Source organism: Emydura macquarii, unplaced genomic scaffold (genome assembly GCF_026122565.2).
Source record: "Emydura macquarii macquarii isolate MOO-44397 ecotype Brisbane River unplaced genomic scaffold, CSIRO-AGI_Emac_v2 contig_480, whole genome shotgun sequence".
Classification (NCBI taxonomy): Eukaryota; Metazoa; Chordata; order Testudines; family Chelidae; genus Emydura; species Emydura macquarii.
Genome location: NW_027130617.1, coordinates 10,012,143 through 10,034,432, shown reverse-complemented (window position 1 = coordinate 10,034,432; position 22,290 = coordinate 10,012,143). Strand labels below are relative to the sequence as shown.

The 22,290-nt window shown below is 36.4% G+C and overlaps 1 protein-coding gene across 2 annotated transcripts in view; it reads left to right on the top strand.

Annotated features, from left to right (window-relative positions):
* Positions 1-20,109, top strand: part of RPAP2 (RNA polymerase II associated protein 2) — a 65,144-nt gene extending 45,035 nt beyond the window's left edge. The window contains exons 12-13 of one of the 2 annotated variants that reach the window (XM_067538478.1): positions 18,900-19,049; positions 19,613-20,109. In XM_067538478.1, the coding sequence (XP_067394579.1) occupies positions 18,900-19,049; position 19,613 (151 nt within the window). In that variant the 3' untranslated portion in view covers positions 19,614-20,109. Of the gene's footprint in view, positions 1-18,899; positions 19,071-19,612 lie in introns of both variants that reach the window. The other variant, XM_067538477.1, reaches the window with a different exon arrangement.
* The last annotated feature ends 2,181 nt before the right edge of the window (positions 20,110-22,290 follow it).

The window sequence follows — 22,290 nt, the reverse complement described above, 5'->3', positions numbered from 1 at the left end:
TCAAAAGTAAATTACAGTCTTACTATTAGCCTCATCGCTAATAGGGATCATCAACATATAATACTTCCCAGAATCCCTTGATGCAAGGATGAGCATTCACTCTCTTGCACACCTGCCACATTTGCTGCCCAGTGTGGGAGAAGGCTGGGGTCATGGCCCCTTTTCAGGTGTCTTGCAGCTGTGAGGTTGTTATGTGGGAAGAGGCCGTGTGTTTGTTGTATATGTGAACTGCAATCAGCCCCAGTTTTGAGGGGTGCCATCCAGCCCTACGTATAAAATACGTAGGAATTACTTAATAGTTCAGAAACTTTAATTTTTAATTATTGAAAATATATTTGATTCATTTTATTAAGAGTGTTTACTTTTTAATTTTACTTTCCTTCTTGCACCACACACAAATTAATTCATTGGAAACAGTGTGCCAAAGAATAAATAAATAAAGTGTGCTTCCACAAGACTCAAAAAGTCTTTCCTCCACTTTGTAAAGAAAGAAATAAGTTAGTGATTTTTGAAGAAAAGCAAGTTGTTGATGTTGCATGTAATATAGTATATTGAGTAGCTCAGTAGGGTTATTAGCAACAGGATTTAGACATAAAGTCTTGGCATTGAAATTACTTTGGGTTCATCCACTGAGCAAACCTAATTGTAATATATATCATCACAGAGTGAATTACAAAGTACTAGCTTTATTTGTGATGGAAACGTCCCTTTGAAAATATATCTGCTTCCTTATTAATAGGTAATCTTTATACATTAAATGCAAACATTTTTATCATGAAACATAAGCCATCTGTTAGACAAATAACTTTTTTTTTCTTTTATCACAATCTTTTACATTTGAAGTTTTAATTTTATCTCAGTAAACTTTCTAAAGAATGATCCGACTTCATTGGGACATACCCTGGGCAATCCCACTAATGTGAGTGAGATTTCACAGGGTATAAATCTGTGTTGAATTGTCTGATTGTTTCTGAAGTAATCAAAAAGAGTCCTTCAGAGCTATATTGAGAGAAGTCAGAAAGGTTGCTGAAAGCCTGGTCTGCACAGACACTTTGTACCTGCATAACTATTTCAGTTAGGGATGTGATTTTTTTTTTTAAACAAACGTAGTTGTACTGGTACAACCACTAGAGGATTCAGTTATACTGCTATAGCTGGAATAAGCTGTGCCAGTATAGCTGTATTGACGCTAGTGGGTTTGTATGCTGGTATAGTGAAAGCCGTACAAGTTTTGTGTGTAGACAAGGCCTAAGACCAGAGATAACTCTTGAAGACATGCACTACCAGTCCATTCCTTATGGTTCTCTGTTGTTGCTGGTAGAGCTAAAACTCAGTATGATCTCAGGTAGTAAGATGAGCTATCTACAAGGCCAGCACTTCCTCCTTGGGATTCCTGCTTGCTTTCTGTCTTAACACCAATTGAGAATTGCAGATCAGTTATAGCAAATAGTTTTGCCATACCAGTGTATGGGGGCAGGAACAGGAGGAAGAACCATTCCCTTTGTCTCTGAATACAAAGCGCTACAAAATACCATGTTTCTTAAAAAGCAAAACTATGGCCTTGAAAAAAATTTACTTTAAGATTCATCAGGCAAATGTGAGGTGCGTGAAGGCCTGGAGATTGTATAAACTAAAACACACTTAGTGGTTGATGAGTGTGTGAAGATAGATAATTGTCAGTCTTCGTTGTCCAAAGGCCAAGGACAGACTATGGAAATTATTAGATGCCTGAAGAGACTTCCGTTGGAGAGGAGAGAAAAGATTAGAACTGTTTAATTTTTCGAGGCGATGAATAACATGTGGCATGATAGAGGCATATAAAATAGTAAATGGCAAAGAGAGGATGAATTAGGTGCTCCTATTTATTTTCTGATAATACAGGAACAAGAATAAATCAGATGAAATTTAAAAATCAACATTTAAAACTGATACAGTAGAATCTCAAAGTTACAAACATCAGAATTACAAACTGACCAGTCAATCACCACACCTGATTTCCAGCCAGAAGTACACAATCAGTCAGCTGCAGAGAAAAGAATAAAAAAGAACATACAGTACAGTACTGTATTAAACGTAAACTACTAAAAAAAAAAGGGAAAGCAGCATTTTTCTTCTGCATAATAATGTTTCAAAACTATATTAATGTTCAGTTGTAAACTTTTGAAAGAACCACCATAACGTTTTGTTCAGAGTTATGAACATTTCAGAGTTACGAACTACCTTCATTCCTGCGGTGTTCGTAACTCTGAGGTATGGTGAGGAAGGAAGTATTTTTTTAGCACCATCTCATAATTAACTGTGGAAGTTGCTGCCACAAGGTATCAGAAGCTAAGAAATTAGTAGATTTAGAAAAAGGGTGAGATATGTACATTGATTAAAAACATCCATTGTTACATCAGGGCAGATACAAACCCTCACGTTTCAAGACATAAATTAACCACTAATTTTCTGGAGTCAGGAAGAAACTTTGCCTATGGGCAGGTTGTTCTAGAATTGTCTGTTGTGGGGTTTTACTACCTTCACCTCATTTATCTGATACAGTCCACTTTCTGAGACATGTTAGTAGTCTAGAATAGATGAACCACGGTAATTGGTATGTTCCTAGTGATGCGTAAGGTGCATTTTGAAATGTGCTTATCTTTTGTATTCATGAAAACAAGCAGAAAATATTGCCTCTTTGGGGAGGAAAAGAGACACGTCATGTCGAGAAGACGATATATACAAACTATGTTTCTGGCTACTGGGATAAGGCCCAGACATTAGAAATGTAGAAGATCCTCTCTAGTGTGTTGGAAATCTAGAAGAGAGGGTGGCTTTTATTGACGGGAGGGATGCAATTAGAGCAAGCAAATTGAAGATGGGAAGGAAGCTGTCATATTAGTTGAAGGCTCCAGACTTCACTGCCAAATTAAAGCTGTCTGGTAATGGATAGAGAAACGTTAATCTTTTTGTATTTTTAAACCAGTATGTTGTAATTTATTAGAGAATCCACTTTGATGAAAACAGTTACAATTAGTATATAATATATTTTGTTTAGCCGAAACTAGTGTTATCCTCTGGGATTTGCATACAGTTGTTTTCTTTAAATATTGGGCTGTTGCTGTTTCTGTAATCAGTACGCATATATGTAGTTTTAAAATAACCAATTAATAATACATTAATTTTATGTAAGAGCAGCAGGAAAAATCTTATTTAATAATAAAATCTAGGGGAAAAGAATTGGAAACATTTGCCTTCTCAGGACAAAGAGAAGACATAATGAACCAATAATTCCACAATTAACCGGTACTTTGACAATTAGATCCTGAACCTGCATGTGTATCACTTTGCTCACATGAGTAGTGTGATGGAAACCAATGAGAGTACAGCATGAGCAGAGTTATGCATGAGCTTAAGTGCTTGGAGGTCTGGGGCCTTAAAGCATTCTTTTACATTTAATAAATGCATTTAGTATGCATGCTCTATACTATCCTCCCCAAAAACTGGGGGGAAGGTATAAATGTGATACTCACAGCAAAACTGAGTGTTTCTGGGAAGTGGTTTATGACATAATGGTTGATGTTATGATGAATGTAAGCTAAGTACAACCAAATGCCAGCCTTAATAATTTTTGTTATTCTGTCACAGGACTGGTCTTTAATAATACCTAGTTTTATGTAGCTTTACAAACAAGAGCTAGTAGCATTCTCCCCATTTTGTAGATAGAGAAATCGAGACATAGAGCAGTGAAGTCACTTGTCTGAGGTCACACAATAGGTCCACAGGAGAAATGGGACTATAACTTTTAAAACAGAAATAGTAATGCTTGTAGGCCAAAATGTGTCTACCTGTTCTGAGAGGGGTTAAGGAAAATAGTTCATAGAAAGCCAGTGGGTGCCCAGAGCCCTCTCTGCACTACTGCTCTCATTGTTGCTACCACCACTGGGGTTGTGACATTAGCAACGCAGGGGAATTTTGTTGAAAGAAAATCCCCTTTGAGAACTCCTGGACTGAAATAGCAGGGGTTTTGCAAACAGTGAAGTTTAACCAGAAAAATATTGATGTGCTTATCTTTCACATCCTTCTTTTAAGTTTGCACGTATTTAGTAGCAGCAAGTCTATTCTGGCTTGTCTCTTTACCCAGCTGCATTTATTCCAAGTGTTTGATTTGTATATTGGACTGAAAATTAGATAATCAGATTATTGTGTTAGAAAGTTTGAAAATTAAGCTATGATCATTTTTATGGTAAATAGTTTCCATAGTAATTGAATGCAGGTGGGTACATTTATAAAGTATTGATGAGTTATTTACCTAGGTGAATTGGACCTAGGTGGATTGTAGTTTTTCCACCTGCAACATACTGTATATCTGAATCAAACTTTACCAGAGTTTTTTTCCATTCATATAGAGTACTGCCAAGCAGTAACAAGGAGAGACTTCCACTATTTAGTAGTAAACTCATTCATTTTTGATAGTTGTTTATGAAAGAGGCTTTTCATTTTATTTATAAAATATACTTGGATTAATGTGCAAACCATGAATATATCTAAGTATCCAAAAGATCTGTTGGCCATTGAAGTAGAATGTGTGTTTTGTTATAGAAGACTGTAATTTTACAGAATTCTTACAAGGTCCTTGCTCTGAAAAGTTTCCATTCTAAGGCGCTAGTCTTACAAAAGACTTAAGCATGTGCTTAATTTTATGTATCTGAGTAGATGCAGTGACTTCAATGGGACAAACTCACATGTGTATGAGTTTGCAGGATCAGGTTCAAACTCTAACCAACATAAGTTGAGAAATATGAAAAAACAGGAAGGTATGATCGATGAGGGGATCAGTGTAAGAAGGCTTCATAAAAATAGGGCTTAAGGAGGTGTTGGAGGGGAGGACATTTGATTCATAAGGAACTGATCTCAGAATGGGATGTGGAATAAAAGGAGGCCAAAGTCAAGAGAGAAGGAGAAAAAAAGCAATAGAGTACAAGGACTGAGAAATACCTCTGATCTGTTGGTACGGTTAGCAGCGGGTACTGACCTCAAATAAATGGAATCCTTTAAACTAGGTCTGACTTTGTGAAATGTATCTGGAAGAAACCTAGACTTCTGAGAAGCAATGTTATTTATAGCAAATAATTGATACTTATTTCTTCTGGAGTTTAACTAACAAATGACAATTATAAACTGCACTGTCTTTATGCATGGTAAACCAGCCAACTGAAAACCTTCTGGAATAGCTCCCAAGATAAATATCATGGCTTTAAATGCCATGAAATATCACAAGTTTTGATTCCTGTGTAATAGTTAGAGTTGCACCACTAATTACAACAAATTGGGTTAATGGTTATCTAGGTATTCTATCCTAATTGAGTTCTGATTAATAAATATATGACTATATTATGTTTCTAATACAAAACAGCGGACCATATCTTCTGGTCTGGCTGAGTTGTGCATGGCATAGGCCCTGGGAGAAGAAAGTAAAGATGGCTTTGAGCCATTCTATGCTTCTCTCAGTTTAGCGCCTGGCTAGAGACTGGTCTGATCCACAGCATGAGTTCGAGCAATCTCATGGCTGCTCTGTCTTGTACCTGGCTGCCCAAGAAGTTATTCTCAGTGTTGCCAATTCTTCTGACTCTTATGATGATATTTGGTGTCTGAAAGATACAACTCCTGAAGTCATGTGATTTGGTGAGAATCATAATTTTAATTTTAAAACAAATCATTTCTAGCCCTCAGGGTTGCAGAGATAAGTTTGAAAACATGAGCACTAAAGGCACAAAACCCAGCAGGCAAATAAATAGAATCCCCAAATTATTTTTTAAACTTAATTTTTAATCCAGTCTCCTGATTTGTGAATCTGTGCGGTTGGCAATACTGCAGTCAGGCATGAGGATCACTGGAATGGGCCAGGCCAGGGTGAAACTGGAGAATTCCTAACTACCTAGTTAAGCTGGCTTTCCAGCTGCTTTGCATCACTGGAGCATCATGAAGCAGCCAAGTAATATGGGAGGATTTAACCTGTCGTCTGTATCTGCTGAACATTCTGAACTCTGCGTTTTCTTTCTACAACAATTACTGGGGGAACTGAATTGGTTATACTGTACATCTATAGCAAGAAAAACATTCAGAGAGAAAGTTACAGGAATTATATTACATCACAATAAATATTGCTGACACTCACTTTGCACAGGTTTAAATGACTACACAAGGCTATGGAGATTCAGGTGCTGTCTCTGGATTAATGTTTTTAATTAATTTTAATTAATTAATGTTACTATAGTAGATAACACTGACAATACACAGGAAGCCAAGGAGTTCTGTAGTAGCTGGTGTCATTTTTACAGTTACCTCTCAGAAGAATTGCATTTTAACATATCATTCTGTACAGTATGGCAGAATTGCATATGCTATAGGAACCAGAAGTTTGCTTGTTCATTTAAAATTTCAGACAAGCTTCACAAAAGTTCATTTAATTTTATTTAAAATAAATTGCTGCTGCTGATACACACACAGCAGATTCTGTCTTCTGGTACACCATGACCTGTGGTACACAACATGAATGGGAATGCCTGGGTGTATAATTGAGGGTGAAATTTGACTCACTATATTTTTGTCTTTGGAAATTGCAGTGCAGTTCTAAAACATACCTTTCATGTGTTTTTACATTTGACATTTCACTTTGTTTGCAAAATTCTTATTGAATAAATGATGCAAGAAAAGTGATAAATAGTATGACATTTTGCAGGGGTGTGTGCAGGAATATAACTTTGACCCCTTTTAGAGGGGCAAGTTCTGTGCCCGCCCCGCCCGCCCCTCCAGCTGCAGTAGGAGCTTGCTCTTTACTCCACCCCCCGGAGCTTTCTCTTCCCTTCACCCACTTGCCCTGGCCCCAGCAGGAGCTCCTTCCCCCATTCCCCTCCCCCCCCCCCCCAACCCACAGCCCTGAAAGGAACTTGTTCCCATCCCTGCAGCCCCAGGGCCAGAGAAGTTCTGTGTCCCTGACGATTATTGGGGAGGCCATGCCCCTGCTGGCCCCTTCTTGTGCACGCCCCTGATACTGAGTATTAATATAAAAATCTTCAGCTTCTTTTTGTGATCTTTATTAACTTTCATGCTGTGACTGCTCATTGCCATTCTGAGGAAGTTAATGGTATAAGGAAGTTCTAAATTTTTTCCCTGACTCACTCACTCTCTCTCTCTCTTTCTCTCTCTCTCTGTTTTGTGATCAGTAATATTCCACTGATACAACATCTTTGAAGTAATCTGGCTGTCTGTTATCTGTAACAGCTGGCAGCTGACAAAGTGAAGCCTTAGCTTGCGGAAAGAAGGAACAGGTGTACTCAGTACATCCTGCTATTCATGGTTACAGCTCTGTTCTTTATTAGTAAAAATGTTAGTCTTACTATCAATACCTACCAATTTAGATTTTTAAAATCAGCTATTTTTGTAATTGGTCAGGTAACTTATAGACCCATGTTGTCCTAACACATCTCTCCTACACAGTTATATATAATGAGATCCAGTGTAGTATGCAACTAAAAGAATTATGGAAAAGCATTTTCACATTTATTCTCTTCAGCCTCCAAACACTGTGGTGGGAAAAGTAATATAGCTATTTTGCATATAGGGAAATGAGGCACTGACTGATAAAGTGACTAACCAAAGCTAACTCAGGAAGTCTGTTGCACAGCTGAGAACAGAACCCCAATCTTTTGGGCTAACCCCAGAATATTCTTCTATATAACAATCTTTTTTTTTTAATTAAACCAGTTTTAAACACATTTTGTAAATACTGTAGTGTATCAGGAGGCTTTCTTGTAACCCATTACATTAGTTAAAATCACTGGTCTGAATATAAATCACTGATTGAGCAAGGCAGATAAAATCAATTGCTTTTTCAGTTTATATTAAACACTTTTATTACAGAGAGTATCAAGTATATTGTTGAGTAGAGAAGATTATATACACTGATTATTGCCTTAAATTATGTGTGGTTTTTCTTTCACCTTTAACTGAAGTCCTTTCCATTTACCCACATTATGGGTGAAAACCTGGCCCCCTTGAATTCAGTGGCGAAGGATTGTGCCCTGTCTAATGGTGTGTCTGCTCTTAAGAAATAAAAAGTGAAAATAAAGGGGGTTTTATTTTAAAGGAAGAACATATACATAAAGTGAAACATTTATTTGAGCAAATCAATGACTTCTGGAGGCTGCAGGTGAAGAAGCTGACAGTAGTGGGAGCAATGAACAAAGATAACTTTTTAATAAATCCCACCTCCTGCAACTGTTAGCATCCAAGCAGTTGGTTTTAAATCAGTTTTCATAGCCTTGATTTAAATTTAATGGACAAAAAATTTAAAAATATGAATAATTTAGTTTTTGTTTTCATGGGAGGATTAAAATAATATGTAAATCAACTATATTGGATTCTTTGAACAAGTCAGTACATAATAATAAAATGTAGACTGCATTCTGTTGATCAAATTGTCTTTTTTATAAGAAAAGGGCTTTAGGTTGCACTTAAACTAGACCAGAAGTAACCTTTGTTTTTGCTTAAGAGGATTCAGTGTCTATTAAAATAAATGACAGAAATATTATTAAAACATTAATGTAGGGTAGTTTGTTCTTATCATTCACCCAAGTAAATGCAAGTGTGTCTTATCCCTGTTGTAAGAATAAATTTTTGGGATTCAAGAAAAGAACTTTGAAATTCTACGTTTCCTCCTATGTCCTATAATGTAATCTAATAGGATCAAGGTTTTAGTTATGGAACATTTTAAATCCCTAGTTGCAAATTACATTAATTTTGATCAAATTATTTAACTAGAAGCATTTCATAACATCAAAAATTTAATTCTGGAGGTCTCTTTAAACACTTCTGCATGTTGATGTTTGTAAGTTAGGTGTTTTCAATTCTAGATCATCCATCAAATATTAATGTGTTCTAATGGAAAATCTTCACTCTAGAGGCAACCTCTTGCTTTTAACAAGGTTTTTTTAGTATGTTTTGTTGAGCTTGTTTTGAAACCTTGAACCGAAGCATAGAATATTTTAAATCTTACCCTTGAGCATAACAGCTAACTATATAAGCTGAGGGTACAAGTAGTAATAATCATTTAATACTTATGAGCATGTGTAGTTGTCTGTAACACAGTATGATTGTTATCATTTAAATATCACACCTAAGATTATACTTCTTACCTGTCCACCTTTATCATTAGTGTGAGTTGTAACTAACCTTACTCCATGCCTGTGCCTACCAGTTTTCTGTACTATGTACCAGGTGGCCTCTACAGGTTACACTGTGGGAACAGCCTGCCCGTAGTCTGCTGGCTCTGCCTGCACACTCTCTGAGCAGGGCCCATTCCCGCCTGTATTGAATAAAATGTTTATTGAATAAAATTTCAAGAAGAATCTATTCACCATAATGAATGTATCATTTCAAATTGGTAGAACACCACTCAGCAACATGGCAAATGCCGAATGAGTCTCCATTAAGCAGCAATTTTTTTTGTTTATTTTTTTTTAGTACCGTTGCGATTTAAGCAATCCTCCATGCCATTCTTTGAGAGAAGTCCTAACAAAGTTTTTGTCTCAATTAAGCACACCCATATCAAATGGAGTTAATCTATTGGCTACTGACGCACTTTATTGCCTGAAGTTAAGCAATGTAACAACTTAATTCATTTTTTCTCATCTCAGTACGTTTTGTGAAGAGAATTCAGATGACCAATGCTGCTTGGATTTTTATTTAACTCCCTCACTTATGTCATGGTGTGTGTGGCTCAATCTCCTTCAGACAGGAAGTTGTGCAATATATAATAATGTTGATATTTATTATTTGTGTGTGTGTGTGTGTGTGTGTGTGTGTGTGTGTGTTGAGGAGGTGTGGCCCTAGTAAACTGAAGTTCTGTCAGTGAGGATCTGATGGCATTTGCTACACTCCAGTTCTAGTACATGCAGATGCTATTTGGGCTACCACAATTCTCCCAATGCACACAATGCACTTCATTGCTGACCTGTGATACTCGGTAGATTGTTTTGATTTGTTTCAGTCCTATATTCCTCCTAAGTAGAAACTGACATGTTATGCTGAATTAGATAGTGGATTTGTGGTGGACAAATTTCTAATACAGAGAAGACCCTAACATTTATTTTCACTTGTGACCTAATTAAAGTTTAGTCTGTTCTCATTCATAAAGACTTGGTTCACTAAAATATTATGCCATTCAACCTCTGAATAATAATAATTTTTATTGCATTAATAGGCTTATCAAAGTAATAAGAGTACTGCTTTACCACATATTTGTTTTAAATAAATAATTATTAAAAGGGTTGGGAAAAAGAGAAGATTTGTTTAATGTTAGCTAATATTGGTCCAAATCTTGTCAAACATTGTCTGAAAGAGTAAAAGTACTCTGCTTTCTTCTGCACTGTAACTTTAAAAACAGGTACTTACTGAAGACAGTAAATTGCTATGCTAGATTCATACCTTATTTTCTAAATTTCAGCTTTAAATCAGTTTTGAAGTGGCCAACATATTGTTCTCTTCCAAACTGGAGTTTCAAATGGAAATGCAGACAGACCTCTTAATTACTTGTCTTTGATCAGTAGCACATGCAGTAGTGGGTGTCACTGAGTTGTGAAGTAAATAACTACTCACATACATAAAGCAGTCTAAATATTTTACAAGTGTTCAAATATTCAGGCATTCAGCTACATATACTACTGAAAACACGAGAAAGCCAATACACTTCATAAGTGGCTTAGGCACCTAACCTAACCCTGCCTTGATTTTGTATATATTCTACAAATGTACTTTTGTATGTAGAGATGGTCTCTGCTCAGTAGCGCTAAACCAGCCCATCAGGAAAGAAGTAGAGATGTATATGGTCAGGGAAGCATAAAGGAGAGAAGGGCTGATGGATAGAGCAGATTACGTTTAATTCTTCATGGCTTTTACAGCAAGGAAGCTCACAAAATTATTAAATTAAAAGCTGTCTTGCCACTACCACGACAGTCACTTATGAGGAGGAGCAGTGCAGCCTCGTCCTTTTGTGACTCGCCAATTCATGTGTCGAATAACAGTAACACCCTCAGCCACACTTATATTTCAAAGTTGGGAGGGGGACAGGATGTGGACTCGAAAGTTTGTTTTTTGGGGTTTTTTGGGTTTTTTTTTTTTTTTTTTTTAAAAGAACTAACAACTGTTGCTTTCTCATAACTCCCTGAGGAAGTGGAGGAGCTTCATATGGTAGCTGGGAAGAGGGCATAACTTAATATTGGCTTGTGGTTTTATGAATTTCTAATTATGTCCCCAGTGAGTTTTGTGAGGGAGGAATCTGGAAGACATCATCTGGTTTCCCTGCCCCCAGCCCACCTTCGTAGACTCCAAAGCTTCCCTCAGTCCTACACAGACTCCCCTCCACCTATTGGCTCAGAAGGGTTCATAGAGTCTCAAAGGAAGAGGCATAGTTTCTAAACATTAAACAAGGCAAACTATCTTTATTAGAATACCTATTAAAGTGACAGAGCCGGGGGTGAAAGTCTGTTGTCTTTTCACCTGTGCTTTTAGGGGTGCTTCCAACTGCCATTCTGATGTCAGTTTTTGTATGGAAACATGCATTTTAATTAGACAACTTTCAGACATGTTTCCTATGGTAGTGCATAACTGGTGACAAGGGAATTATTTATGTAAGATCTTAAGCAGAGAAGATACAATTAACAGTAAGCACTCAGTGGGGCTTTTATTCAGAAAGGGTTGTTGAATTCTTTATATGATATTGTGGTTGACAAGCAGAGATTAATGCCACTGTGTGGGTGTGTGTTCTGCACAATCAAATTTCATTAAACTTTTAGCATTGTTTCTCCTAAATCATAGTTCTTCTTGACAGTGCAAAATGACCATATGTTGCAGTACTGCTGCAGACTAAAACTCTTGAGTTTTAAGTGCTAATTACACTTCGGTTGGAGTAGCTGATTATTTCTTCTGATCTGTAACTCATCTGTGTTAATTCATTTTGTGCATTTAAGGCTCACGTGCACTTTTATTTAGAGTTAACTGAATTAATACATTTGACAGGTGACACCAAGTAAAACATTTCTGAGAGTATAGGACCATAAGATTTGATCTGACATATTCCATTTTGTGATCTTCAAAATGACTGTGTTCTAAAAGAAATGTAAACATTGTAATTAGTCATAAAATGAACAAGACCTGCAGATTTCCCATTGTTTGAATAAATTATATGAGATCATTTCTTAAAAACATGGGTGTTTCATTACATAAGCAAATATCTTTATTCAGGGCCGGTAAATGCATTGGCCTCTTATCTGCCTTTGGAAGGGAAAGAGAGATGCATTAAAAGACCTCATTACCAAAGAGGGGAACTAAAAGTGAGAATTAGCAGTCAGGAGGGAAGGGAATAGATAAGTAGAAAAGAGGATATCTTTATCTAGATGAATATGTTCATTTTCCCTCCGATAGCCTGGAATAGCGAGAGATCTCTGCACTTATCAAAGGGTGGTGTGGATGGGGGGGATCCTCAGCAAGTCTAATGATGACACCTAGGTCGGAACCCCATTGTCACCTCTCTTTAGCTTACAACAATCAGTAATGTAGATATCACTTATGGCAAAATTCCCTGCAATCACTGAACCCACTTTTGTTGGTGGCTGCAAGAAGCGCAGATTGCGCTGCCTTTCAAGTGTTGCTAACTCTCACAATTGTTATCAGAGGGGTCATGATATCTGGTGGTGTTCTTAAAGATCCCGCTCTTAAAATCAAGTTTGTGATTTTTTTTTTTTTAATTTCTAGCTGACATGGTTGTGGAGAAGAGCTTGAAAATATGAACTCTAAATGCGCAAAGTCAGAAAGCAAATAAGGAAAACCCTAAGCTTATTACTACTTAGAATCTCATTTTTAAGCCAGCATCATGATATTTTGGGCATGACTGATGATTTTTGAATGCTTGGGGTTAGCAATACTGTTTTCATCCTCTCCTATTCCCTAATAACACCAGCCCAGGAGGGTATGTGCTCCCACTCTTTCCTCCTGCCTGGGTGATAAAACTGCTGTCATTACTCATTTCAGATTCAAACATGGTGAACAATATCAAGAATTAAGTGGTCATATTTTAGATCCACAGGCTTAATCATGGAGTACATTGATGATCCTTTTGTAGTCACTTCCTGTAGAAAGCTTGGCTGTCTATTACATTTTTATTTGCAATAAAAGCAGACCATTATATTCTGTAGGAGTAGGACTTGAGATCTGGATTCTTTTCTTGGTTCTGACACAGACTTTTTGGTAAATTAATGTAGGCCTGAATTTTCAGCAGTAATGTTGGATGCACAATTTAAGATACCTGACTTTCAGAGGGCACAGGTGTTCAGAACTTTCTAAAAATCAGGCCCTTTTAAAGATGTCTCAAATTGGACAAAATCACTGATCACTTTTGGAAATGTTGTCCTTACTTTCTGTGCCTTAGTTTCTATAAAATGAGGATAGTACTGACTCTCTCCCAGGGGCGGAGGGTGTTTGTGGGCTTAATCCAGTAATGTTTGTAAAAGGTTTTACTCCTAATCCGTGAATGGGAGATGTTATAAAGTAATCCTTTAATCATAGAAAGACACTGTTCACGACCAACACCTTTCTCTGCATACATGTCTTAACCCAGACAGTAGCACAGGTACCTCTGTGAGCAATTAAAAACCCAGGGCTAGCCCATGCCAGCTGACTTGGGCTACAGCCTGAGCTCTGGGACCCTCCCACATCGCAGGGTCCTGAAGCCCCGGTGCCAGCATGAACCTAGAAGTCTACATTGCAATTAAACAGCCCCACAGCCCAAGTCCTGTGAGCCCAAGTCAGCTAGCATAGGCCAGCCGCAGGTATCTAATTGCAGTGTAGACATGCCCTTGGAGTACTAGAAGATATTAGTTAATGAAATGTAATTCACAAATAGTGGCTTTTATTAATTCCAAAAATATTTCAGTATGGGCTTCCCTAGTGTACAAATATAGCCATACTGCTAAATATACTTGTTAAAACTTGCTGTAAGAAAACTATTAAATAGAAAGCTTGTTTTTCAGTAGGAGAGCTGAAATTATGTAAACGTCTTTCATGTTAACCATATGTCATTTAATAATGTGGTAATAATGTAGTGGTGATACTTGTCTTAACAAGAATTTCACTTATTCTTTCACGTGCAACATATGTGGAGTAGCCAGCCAGCTTTATAGGGTTTTATCATAAGATGTAGTTTGACATTTCCAGCTTTTTTTTTTTTTTTTTTAAACTTTACAAAGACCTGTTTACCATATGGTATAAGTGGTTATATAGGAAACTTCATTGGCAAGTCATTTGTTCAGCACATCTAAAAATGACTTTTTAGGTGCCCAACTTCAGGCACAGTCTAAACAATTTTGGCCCATTTTTAAAAATTATATAGTGTATCTTAGTTAAATGTCTGTTGTATTCTTGTGATCAAGTCACTATTATTATTATTTTTTTTTTTTTTTTGCTAAGGCCACTGTTTGTGACAAATCAATAAAATTAAGGCAGTTCCAAAGGCTGACCTTAGCTCTGTGTGGCTTGAAAGATTGTCTCACCAACAGAAGTGGGTCCAGTAAAGGACAGTATGTCACCCAAATTGTTTGTTCACACCAGTCATTCTCCCTGTCATGTCTTCATGTTTCAGTGAAACTAAGCAACCTTAAAACTGAATTTTAAAGATTACCCTGCCATGTCATTTGTACTTTTTTTTTTAAGTCATCAGTTTCCATTGTGTTCAGTGATGCTTCCAAGCACCTTAATATCAGTTTAGTTTGCAGTTCTTTAAAAATACTTCAGAACATGTGGAGCTTTGAACTGTCACTGCATCCATGAAGTGAAGCAGCGCAGTTTCCTTTGAATTATGGAGCTGAGGACTTCTTCAGAGCCGTGGCTGTCTGGTGTTTTAGTGACACTAAGACATTCGGTCCAAATCCTGCTGTCAAGTACTTGAATGCAATTCCCATTTAATTCAAGTAGCGTTTCATGCCAGTATGAGGATTGCATATATGGTCCGTAAAGCACCCTAAGATTATAATACCAGCTCCATGTAGTGATAATAGCTTTGAAATAACGGGGACTGGAAGAGTGAAGTTTATTATTACACAGTGGAGGCTAAAAACCTGCTCCCATTGGCTTCAACAGCACCAGATCCAGCCATGTATCATTAATTGTTAGAAAAGCAGCTTATGGGTAACTGCTTTTAAAAGGTGGGGTGAAAATAGAAGCAGCTGTTAAATGCCAAAAGGACGCTGCCTACCAATAGAGAAATTAAAAATGTTTTATGTGCACTCATAAATATATTTTAATAGGGTGCATTGAGTCAGCTTGTTTCTCTCCAAAAAGTTTCAAATTTGAATTTAATGCAAAAATACTAGAAACCTATACATACCTATATGAAATTTTGACCAAATCTCTTAGTAATACTTATATGAAAAGTTTCAGTGGTTTGGCTGCTACTTGCCAAAGGCCAGATGTGGCCAAAATATTGATCCAGTACTGGATTTCTATAAAATGTGGTCTTTCGTAATGCACATCTGTAAATATTGTTGTCAGTAGCAAGACTCAGACAGTGTGATTAAGGGAGAATTCTTAGGCCTGTCAGAGGGCTAGTTTCTTGGCATGTTGAATCTTTAGTAAATAACAAATAGCTTAAAAGTATGTGCTTTTTAAAAGTAAAAGCTCTCTTTAATTAGAGCACAACGCAGACAGAAGAAATCCTGAGATGAAAAAGTCCAATTTTGCAGTATTGGAGAGGTAGCATTTTGCAATGTCACATAGTGTTCCACTGGCACCAGTCAGGAAATCATGACAACTGGTGTCGGGGTAATTATCATACCCATTCTCTTTAATCCTGAGTGTGGATGGTTTGAAGAAGAATGCATCTCCAGACTTTTCTTCTGATATCCTTGTCTCCAGCCTAACTCTGAGGTCTGATCACTCTAATTCTTGTTCTATCAGCACTTCCTCTACTCCCCTGCTGAGTACCCTTCTTACTACCAAAAAAAAAAAACCACTTCCAGATCCTCAATTCCTGTCTTTAAGATACTCGGAATACCTCTGCTTGGACTTTTTAAAAGAGTAGCCATGGTTATTCACTGTAAAATGACTGCTTAGTGCTATTTTTACACTGTATGGAGAAAATACCATCGACACAGTCCAAACATTAATGTAACATACACGTGTGAACCTTGCTGTCCTGTGAGAGAATGGTGTTTAGATGTGTCATAGATAAGTTTTATTCCATGTTGTGCTTACCTCATATTTCTTAGTGTTACCATTTTTTAATAGTTTAAGTATTCAGTGCACATATAGATTAAATTCCAAAAGGCAATAAGAAATTATCACAATGGTCAGATTGTGTTAGACATCACCGAAATAAACATTTTACTAGTTTTCTGTTCTTTAAGAAAATCAAGATTTTTTAAAAACTTTTAAAATGATTATTTTTGTATTAATGAACAATGTTTATTTCCTTTTTGTGGGATTCTTTGAGTGACCTACCACTCTTTTGCTTAATAAAAGGCACCTTTTGTTTTAATTTGCATTTCTTTTTAAATGGAGATTTAGTCCTGTCACCAGTTTCCACAGAGGCTCTGATGTCAGAGTAATTACCCACAAGTAAAACGTCCCTTAACTGCTGAATTTGTGGGAAGCCATGGGATGTTTTGCATTTTTCTTTTATGTGAATTCAGATGTTTAAGTGCATTTTTCAGAAGGTGTCTTCTAAACAATAAAAATAAATCTTTACACTAGTGTTACTGACATCTGCTTACCTGGATGAATACATTACATGTAACAGCGTGTACCTGAAACCACTAACTACAAGGGCAAGATTCACTCTTTATTTTTATATACAGATAACACAGCAGTGTGAAATTTCCTTACAGTATTAAACAAGTCTTTTGTGTAGATACTAAAATTAAAGCTGATAGTTTAAACACAATTTCATCTACCCTCCTAACACAAACTTTTTTTATATAGACTTGCGACATACATTGTAATGACCCCTTGTGATACTGTGAATGCCTGTTCTTGGGTCCACAATACAGAATACATTTTGCCACTGTTGTGGTGTTAGTTTATGCTGTGAATAAGTATGGACAGTAATGATTTTTTTTTTTTTTTTGCATTATTCGCTTCAGCTGAGTATTAAAAATCCTTCTAGGAATATCAAGTAGCCCCTACTAAATCTTCAGTATCTCCAGTATTAATTTTTTTAAATGTCAGCATCTTCTAGCCTTCATTTAAGGATTTGATGCTGTCTGTTGCAAAGTGCCTTCATCTCCCATTAAAAATAGGTCTGGCTTCAGTGCTCCTGATGTTTCAGCCTGGGAACAAATATAAAGAAATTCAGGTGGCTCTCAACTTCTTAAAAGTACTAAGAAAATTAACTGGACTGGGTGTGTATATTTTTTTTAGTCGTCTTTGGAAAAACACATTTTTCAGAACACAGAAGTGAGGGGGCACTGCTGTGCCCTGCTGCTCGAACAATCAGGATCTAATGGAAGATTCTCTGCAGAATGTCGTTTGCAAATAGAATTTTGAAAAGCACTACCTTGTCAATGTTCATTTTGATAGAAATGATTTAAGTACTTTAAAAGGCCAATGGATCTTTTTCAATTTCCTTTAAAGATTCAATGTGTGGATCACTGAAGCCAGATTTATTATTTGATCCAATTATAATATTGAGCTGCTTGTGTGGTGGTATTTTTTTTAACCTTTGTAGCTGTTCCCATTCAGTTTTGCTACAGTGTTCACTTCTTAAAATTCATACTTTTTTGTTACGAAAGAAGGCAGGATCACATGTAAACAGTTTTTGTAATAAGACAGAAAACATGTAAAATTGAAGACTGTATTAATAACCCTTAACAGAATTAAATTAATTTTGTTCTCTGTCAAAATCTCTTTATCTGACTGACTGACTAACAAGAACACACAGGTTCTTAAAATAAGAACACAGCCCACTGTATAAGAAAGGTAACCGAGATTGCTTCATGGGAACAGATGTACTACTGAGGAAATGCAGAGCTCTGATTACTCACCTACCTTCATTGATCTGCAACTTCTGAGAGTTATTTTATTCATATTTCATGTGCCCAGTGGCAGTGGATGAAGTTAAATTAAAGGCCGCTGTGGGAAGTTTCCAACTATTTGGAGAGATCTTGACTTAGAAGAAATTGAGTTTACTACCTAAAAGCTTTTTCAGTGATGTGATTTGTAGAAACCTTTTTAAATAAACAGACAGACATTTTTCATTACTAAACACATCTTAGTTCTCTAGAAATTAATATGAAATTCTGTTATGCCTGTGTCTCCTTCGTGACTAGGTAGAACTCCTGAAAAAGAAAATTTGCTGGTAATTTGTAGTTGAAAATACATTATTTAGCTACTCCAAAGTAAAATTGTATTTCCTACAGTTCTTAAACTGTTTATTTGTACAAGGAACTGCATAATTTGTACAAGGTGAACGATCATTTTTGTGAAGACAATACAAAACTTACTATAAATTCTTGGGGTTTTTTTTTTAAATTACATAACTAATTTTCAAAGCACATAATTTGACAGTGCCTGTTATGTAACAACTAAATGAAATTGATTAGATGCGTATGAAACTAATCTCTTGCTTTATTTCATTAATTTAAAACTGTTTGTTTGAAATTTGGTAAAAGCCAATAACATTTCACATTTTAATACTTATATGCAACATTGTAAACCTATAAACAATCATTTGTAATATTATAAATGGGACAGGTTCTGGAAATACTTTTCCGCTTTGGCAATTGTTTAATAGCTTATAGAGCTATATAAAGCACACCAGCCTTGTTCAAACATTTAAAGTCCTCTCTTCTGTATTCAATGTCATCTTCCAGGTTGTCTCAGATTATTCCAGTCTTTGAGAATTCTCAGCAGAGTCCAATGTATACACAGTTCCTGTCTAAGTTACTTGAAGAATTGCATTTCACTAAAGAAGATCTTGAAAATTTAACAAGAATATTTAAAAGTGACAGCATGCCTGAATGGTCAGTCATCTCAAAACTATGGTACCTGGCATAAGATGTTTTAATCAAGTGAATTTCTTAAAAGCAAATACTGTGACTGTAGATAGTATTAGTAAAATTAGAAAATGGGTCAGGTATTTTCAAAAAGGAAGAAATGTATGCAGTATGGGAAATGAGTGTCACCATTCTGGCACTAACAGTAAATGCTAACATCATTTTGTAATCTTTTCATGATACATAGTAATTTTCAATGGAATTTTACTTAATTTCTCTTGCAATATAAAACAAACTGGTTTATGGTTACAGCATTTGCAGCTTGCTATTTGGCTTGATTTTTTTTATTTGAATTAAATGGTTATAGCCAGTTACCGTATTAAAACTTAAAATATAATCGTTTGAAGAGTTGAGTTTGTTAGAAACCTGAATTTTTGCTTATTTATGCAGTTACTTTTACTTTCTGGATAGGTTGGAGAGGAAGAATAAATTTCTTATTTTTAGAACTAGTACGGGCCACGCTTATTAACTGATACACTTGTACTTTTAAAGTTACTGATCAAATATTTCTCTGTTGTTGTTACCCACAGAATGATGCTCTTCAACTCTTCTTTTGCATCTGAAGTCAATATTGAAGTATTGCTATGGTGAACAATACATATTTTTTTTCCTTTGGAGCGTTGAAATTAAGCATTTCACTTTGCATCTGTACTTTCACATCTGTTACTTATGAAAGTGTTCTGAAATCTTTCTGGCCAAGCTGACTAGCACAGCATTTGTTCTAGGTATGGATGAAGCTAAAATAATTTTGGATGGTCCGAAAAATGCCCATTAAGAAATAGTAGTAAGGATCTAAATTTTTTGTTTCACTGATAACTCTTAAGGCAAACTTCACCCACAAGATTAGGGGAAAGAAAGAAGAGAATGCTGAGAAGAGCAGAAAAGTCCTGTGCATCTATTTTTATGAAGATGGGTGTGTGTTTGAACTTTTGTAACATTTGAGAATTTAAAACTGTTTACATTTTGACTTGTAAGAAATAATTTATGGTTTATTTTTGAATAATTAAAAAGACCTTGTGAGCTTTATTTCAATAGTTATTTAAATTCTTTTGTGATTGTTGTACTATTTAGCTTTCTAGAGCAAGAATGTCATGACATGTTCACAGTGTTAAGTGGATTACTAAATATTCTTTGAAACCAAACTACTTGTAATTCTTAGTGTTGTCAGACGATGGTGTATTCTTTACTTATAGTCAGTGCTTAAATTCAGCTGGAGCCACCCAGAGAGGAGCACTGGTAAATATTTTCAAACCTGCAGGAGCACAGGTGCCTTCCATAGGGCTGAAACCCCGAGGGCTCCAGGAAATACTCAGGGCGAATTTAAGCCCTGCTTTTATAGTCCATTGCTGAATTCACAATCTTAATTGTATGTTGACAAACCCAAAAAATTGCAGTTCACTTAATAGCATTTGCAGTAAACTGAAAATGCCATAATTAGACTCACTCATAGACTTTAACGTCAGAAGGGACCATTGTGATCATCTGGTCTGACCTTGTGCACATTGCAGGCTGCAGAACCTCACCCTCATTCCTGTAATAGACCAATAACCTCTGGCTGAGTTATTGAAGTCCTCAAATCATGATTTGAAGACTTCAAATTACAGAGAATCCACTCTTTGCATTAGTTTAACCTTGCAAGTGACCCATGGTGCAACGAAAGGTAAAAAACCATAGGGTCTCTGCTAATCTGACCTGGGGGAAAATTCCTTTCCAAATATAGCCAACAGATAGACCTTTGGCTGATGGGTCTTGCCCACATGCTCAACACCTGTGAAAGAATTCTCTATAGTAAATCAGAGCCATCTAGCGTCCCATGTCCAGCCATTGGAGATACTTGCTCCTGGCAGTCTCAGATTCCCTACATGCCATTTTAGGTAGTCCTATCATAAACTTATCAAGTTCAGTCTTGAAACTTGTTGGGATTTTTGCCCCCACTGCTCCCCTTGGAAGGCTGTTCCAGAACTTCACTCCTCTGAGGATTAGAAATCTTTGTCTAATTTCAAGCCTACACTTGTTGATGACCAGTTCATATCCATTTATTCTGTGTCTACATTAGCACTTAACTTAAATAACTCCTCTCCCTCTGTGGTATTTAATCCCTCTGATGTAAAGAGCAATCATATCTCCCCCTCAGCCTTCTTTTAATTAGAGTAAACAAGCCAAGCTCTTAGAGACTCCTCTCATAAGGTAGATTTTTGATTCCTTGGATCATCCTAGTATCCCTTCTTGGCACCTGTTCCAGTTTGAATTCATCTTTCTTAAACATGGGAGACCAGAATTGCACACACTATTCTAGGTGAGGTCTCACCAGTGCCTTGTATAATGGTACTAACACTTTCCTGTCTCTAGTGGAAATATATCACCTGAAGCATCCTAGGACTGAATTAGCCTTTTCCACAGCCGCAGCTCATAATCAGCCTGTGATCAACCAATATACTCAGGTCTTTCTCCTCTGTCTCTGCCAACTGATACATCCCCCTCATATAGCAAAAGATTCTTCTTCTTCGTCCCTAACTGAATGAATTTGCACTATTAAATTTTATCCCATTTATATAACTCCAATTTACACGGTCACCCACATCATCTTGTATGATAATCCAGCAATACTGCCCAATGTTTGTCATCTGCAAATTTTATTAGTACACTCCCCCTCTTCTTGTGCCAAGATCAATAATAAAAGTGTTAAAATTGGTTAAAACGCTGTAGCAATAGCTGTTGTTAGTATTGATGCACAGGAACTCAGTTTGCAAGCAAAGAATTTATTCCTTTGTTTTGTGACTAACTGGCCTCCTGAAGGGAGTTTGATTAGTTTAGTTTATTGCTCAGTAATTCCTTCAGGATACTGAAGTTATTTAAATTAAGAGAGAGGCAGGGATGTCACTTTAACAATAATCCTGTGCAACATTTTTCCTAGAAAGGGTTGTGGTACATAAATACTCACCTGTCTACCAGCTGCTGCTAACCTATCCCTACATTGGAACTCACATTCAACTTAGTTATCAAACAGTTGAGTTTGAGGTTAGGGAGAGAACTAGGTGCTGAGCTAAAATATAAACTTATGTGAAGTACACAGTGGAAAAAATACCTTTTACAGACTACAGAGTTTGAGGTCAAATTCTGATTAATTGCTGGATATTCGTTCGGATAGAGGTTGCAGCAGCTTTGTAGCAAGGTGTTTTTATCAGCCACCAACACATTACAAAGAATG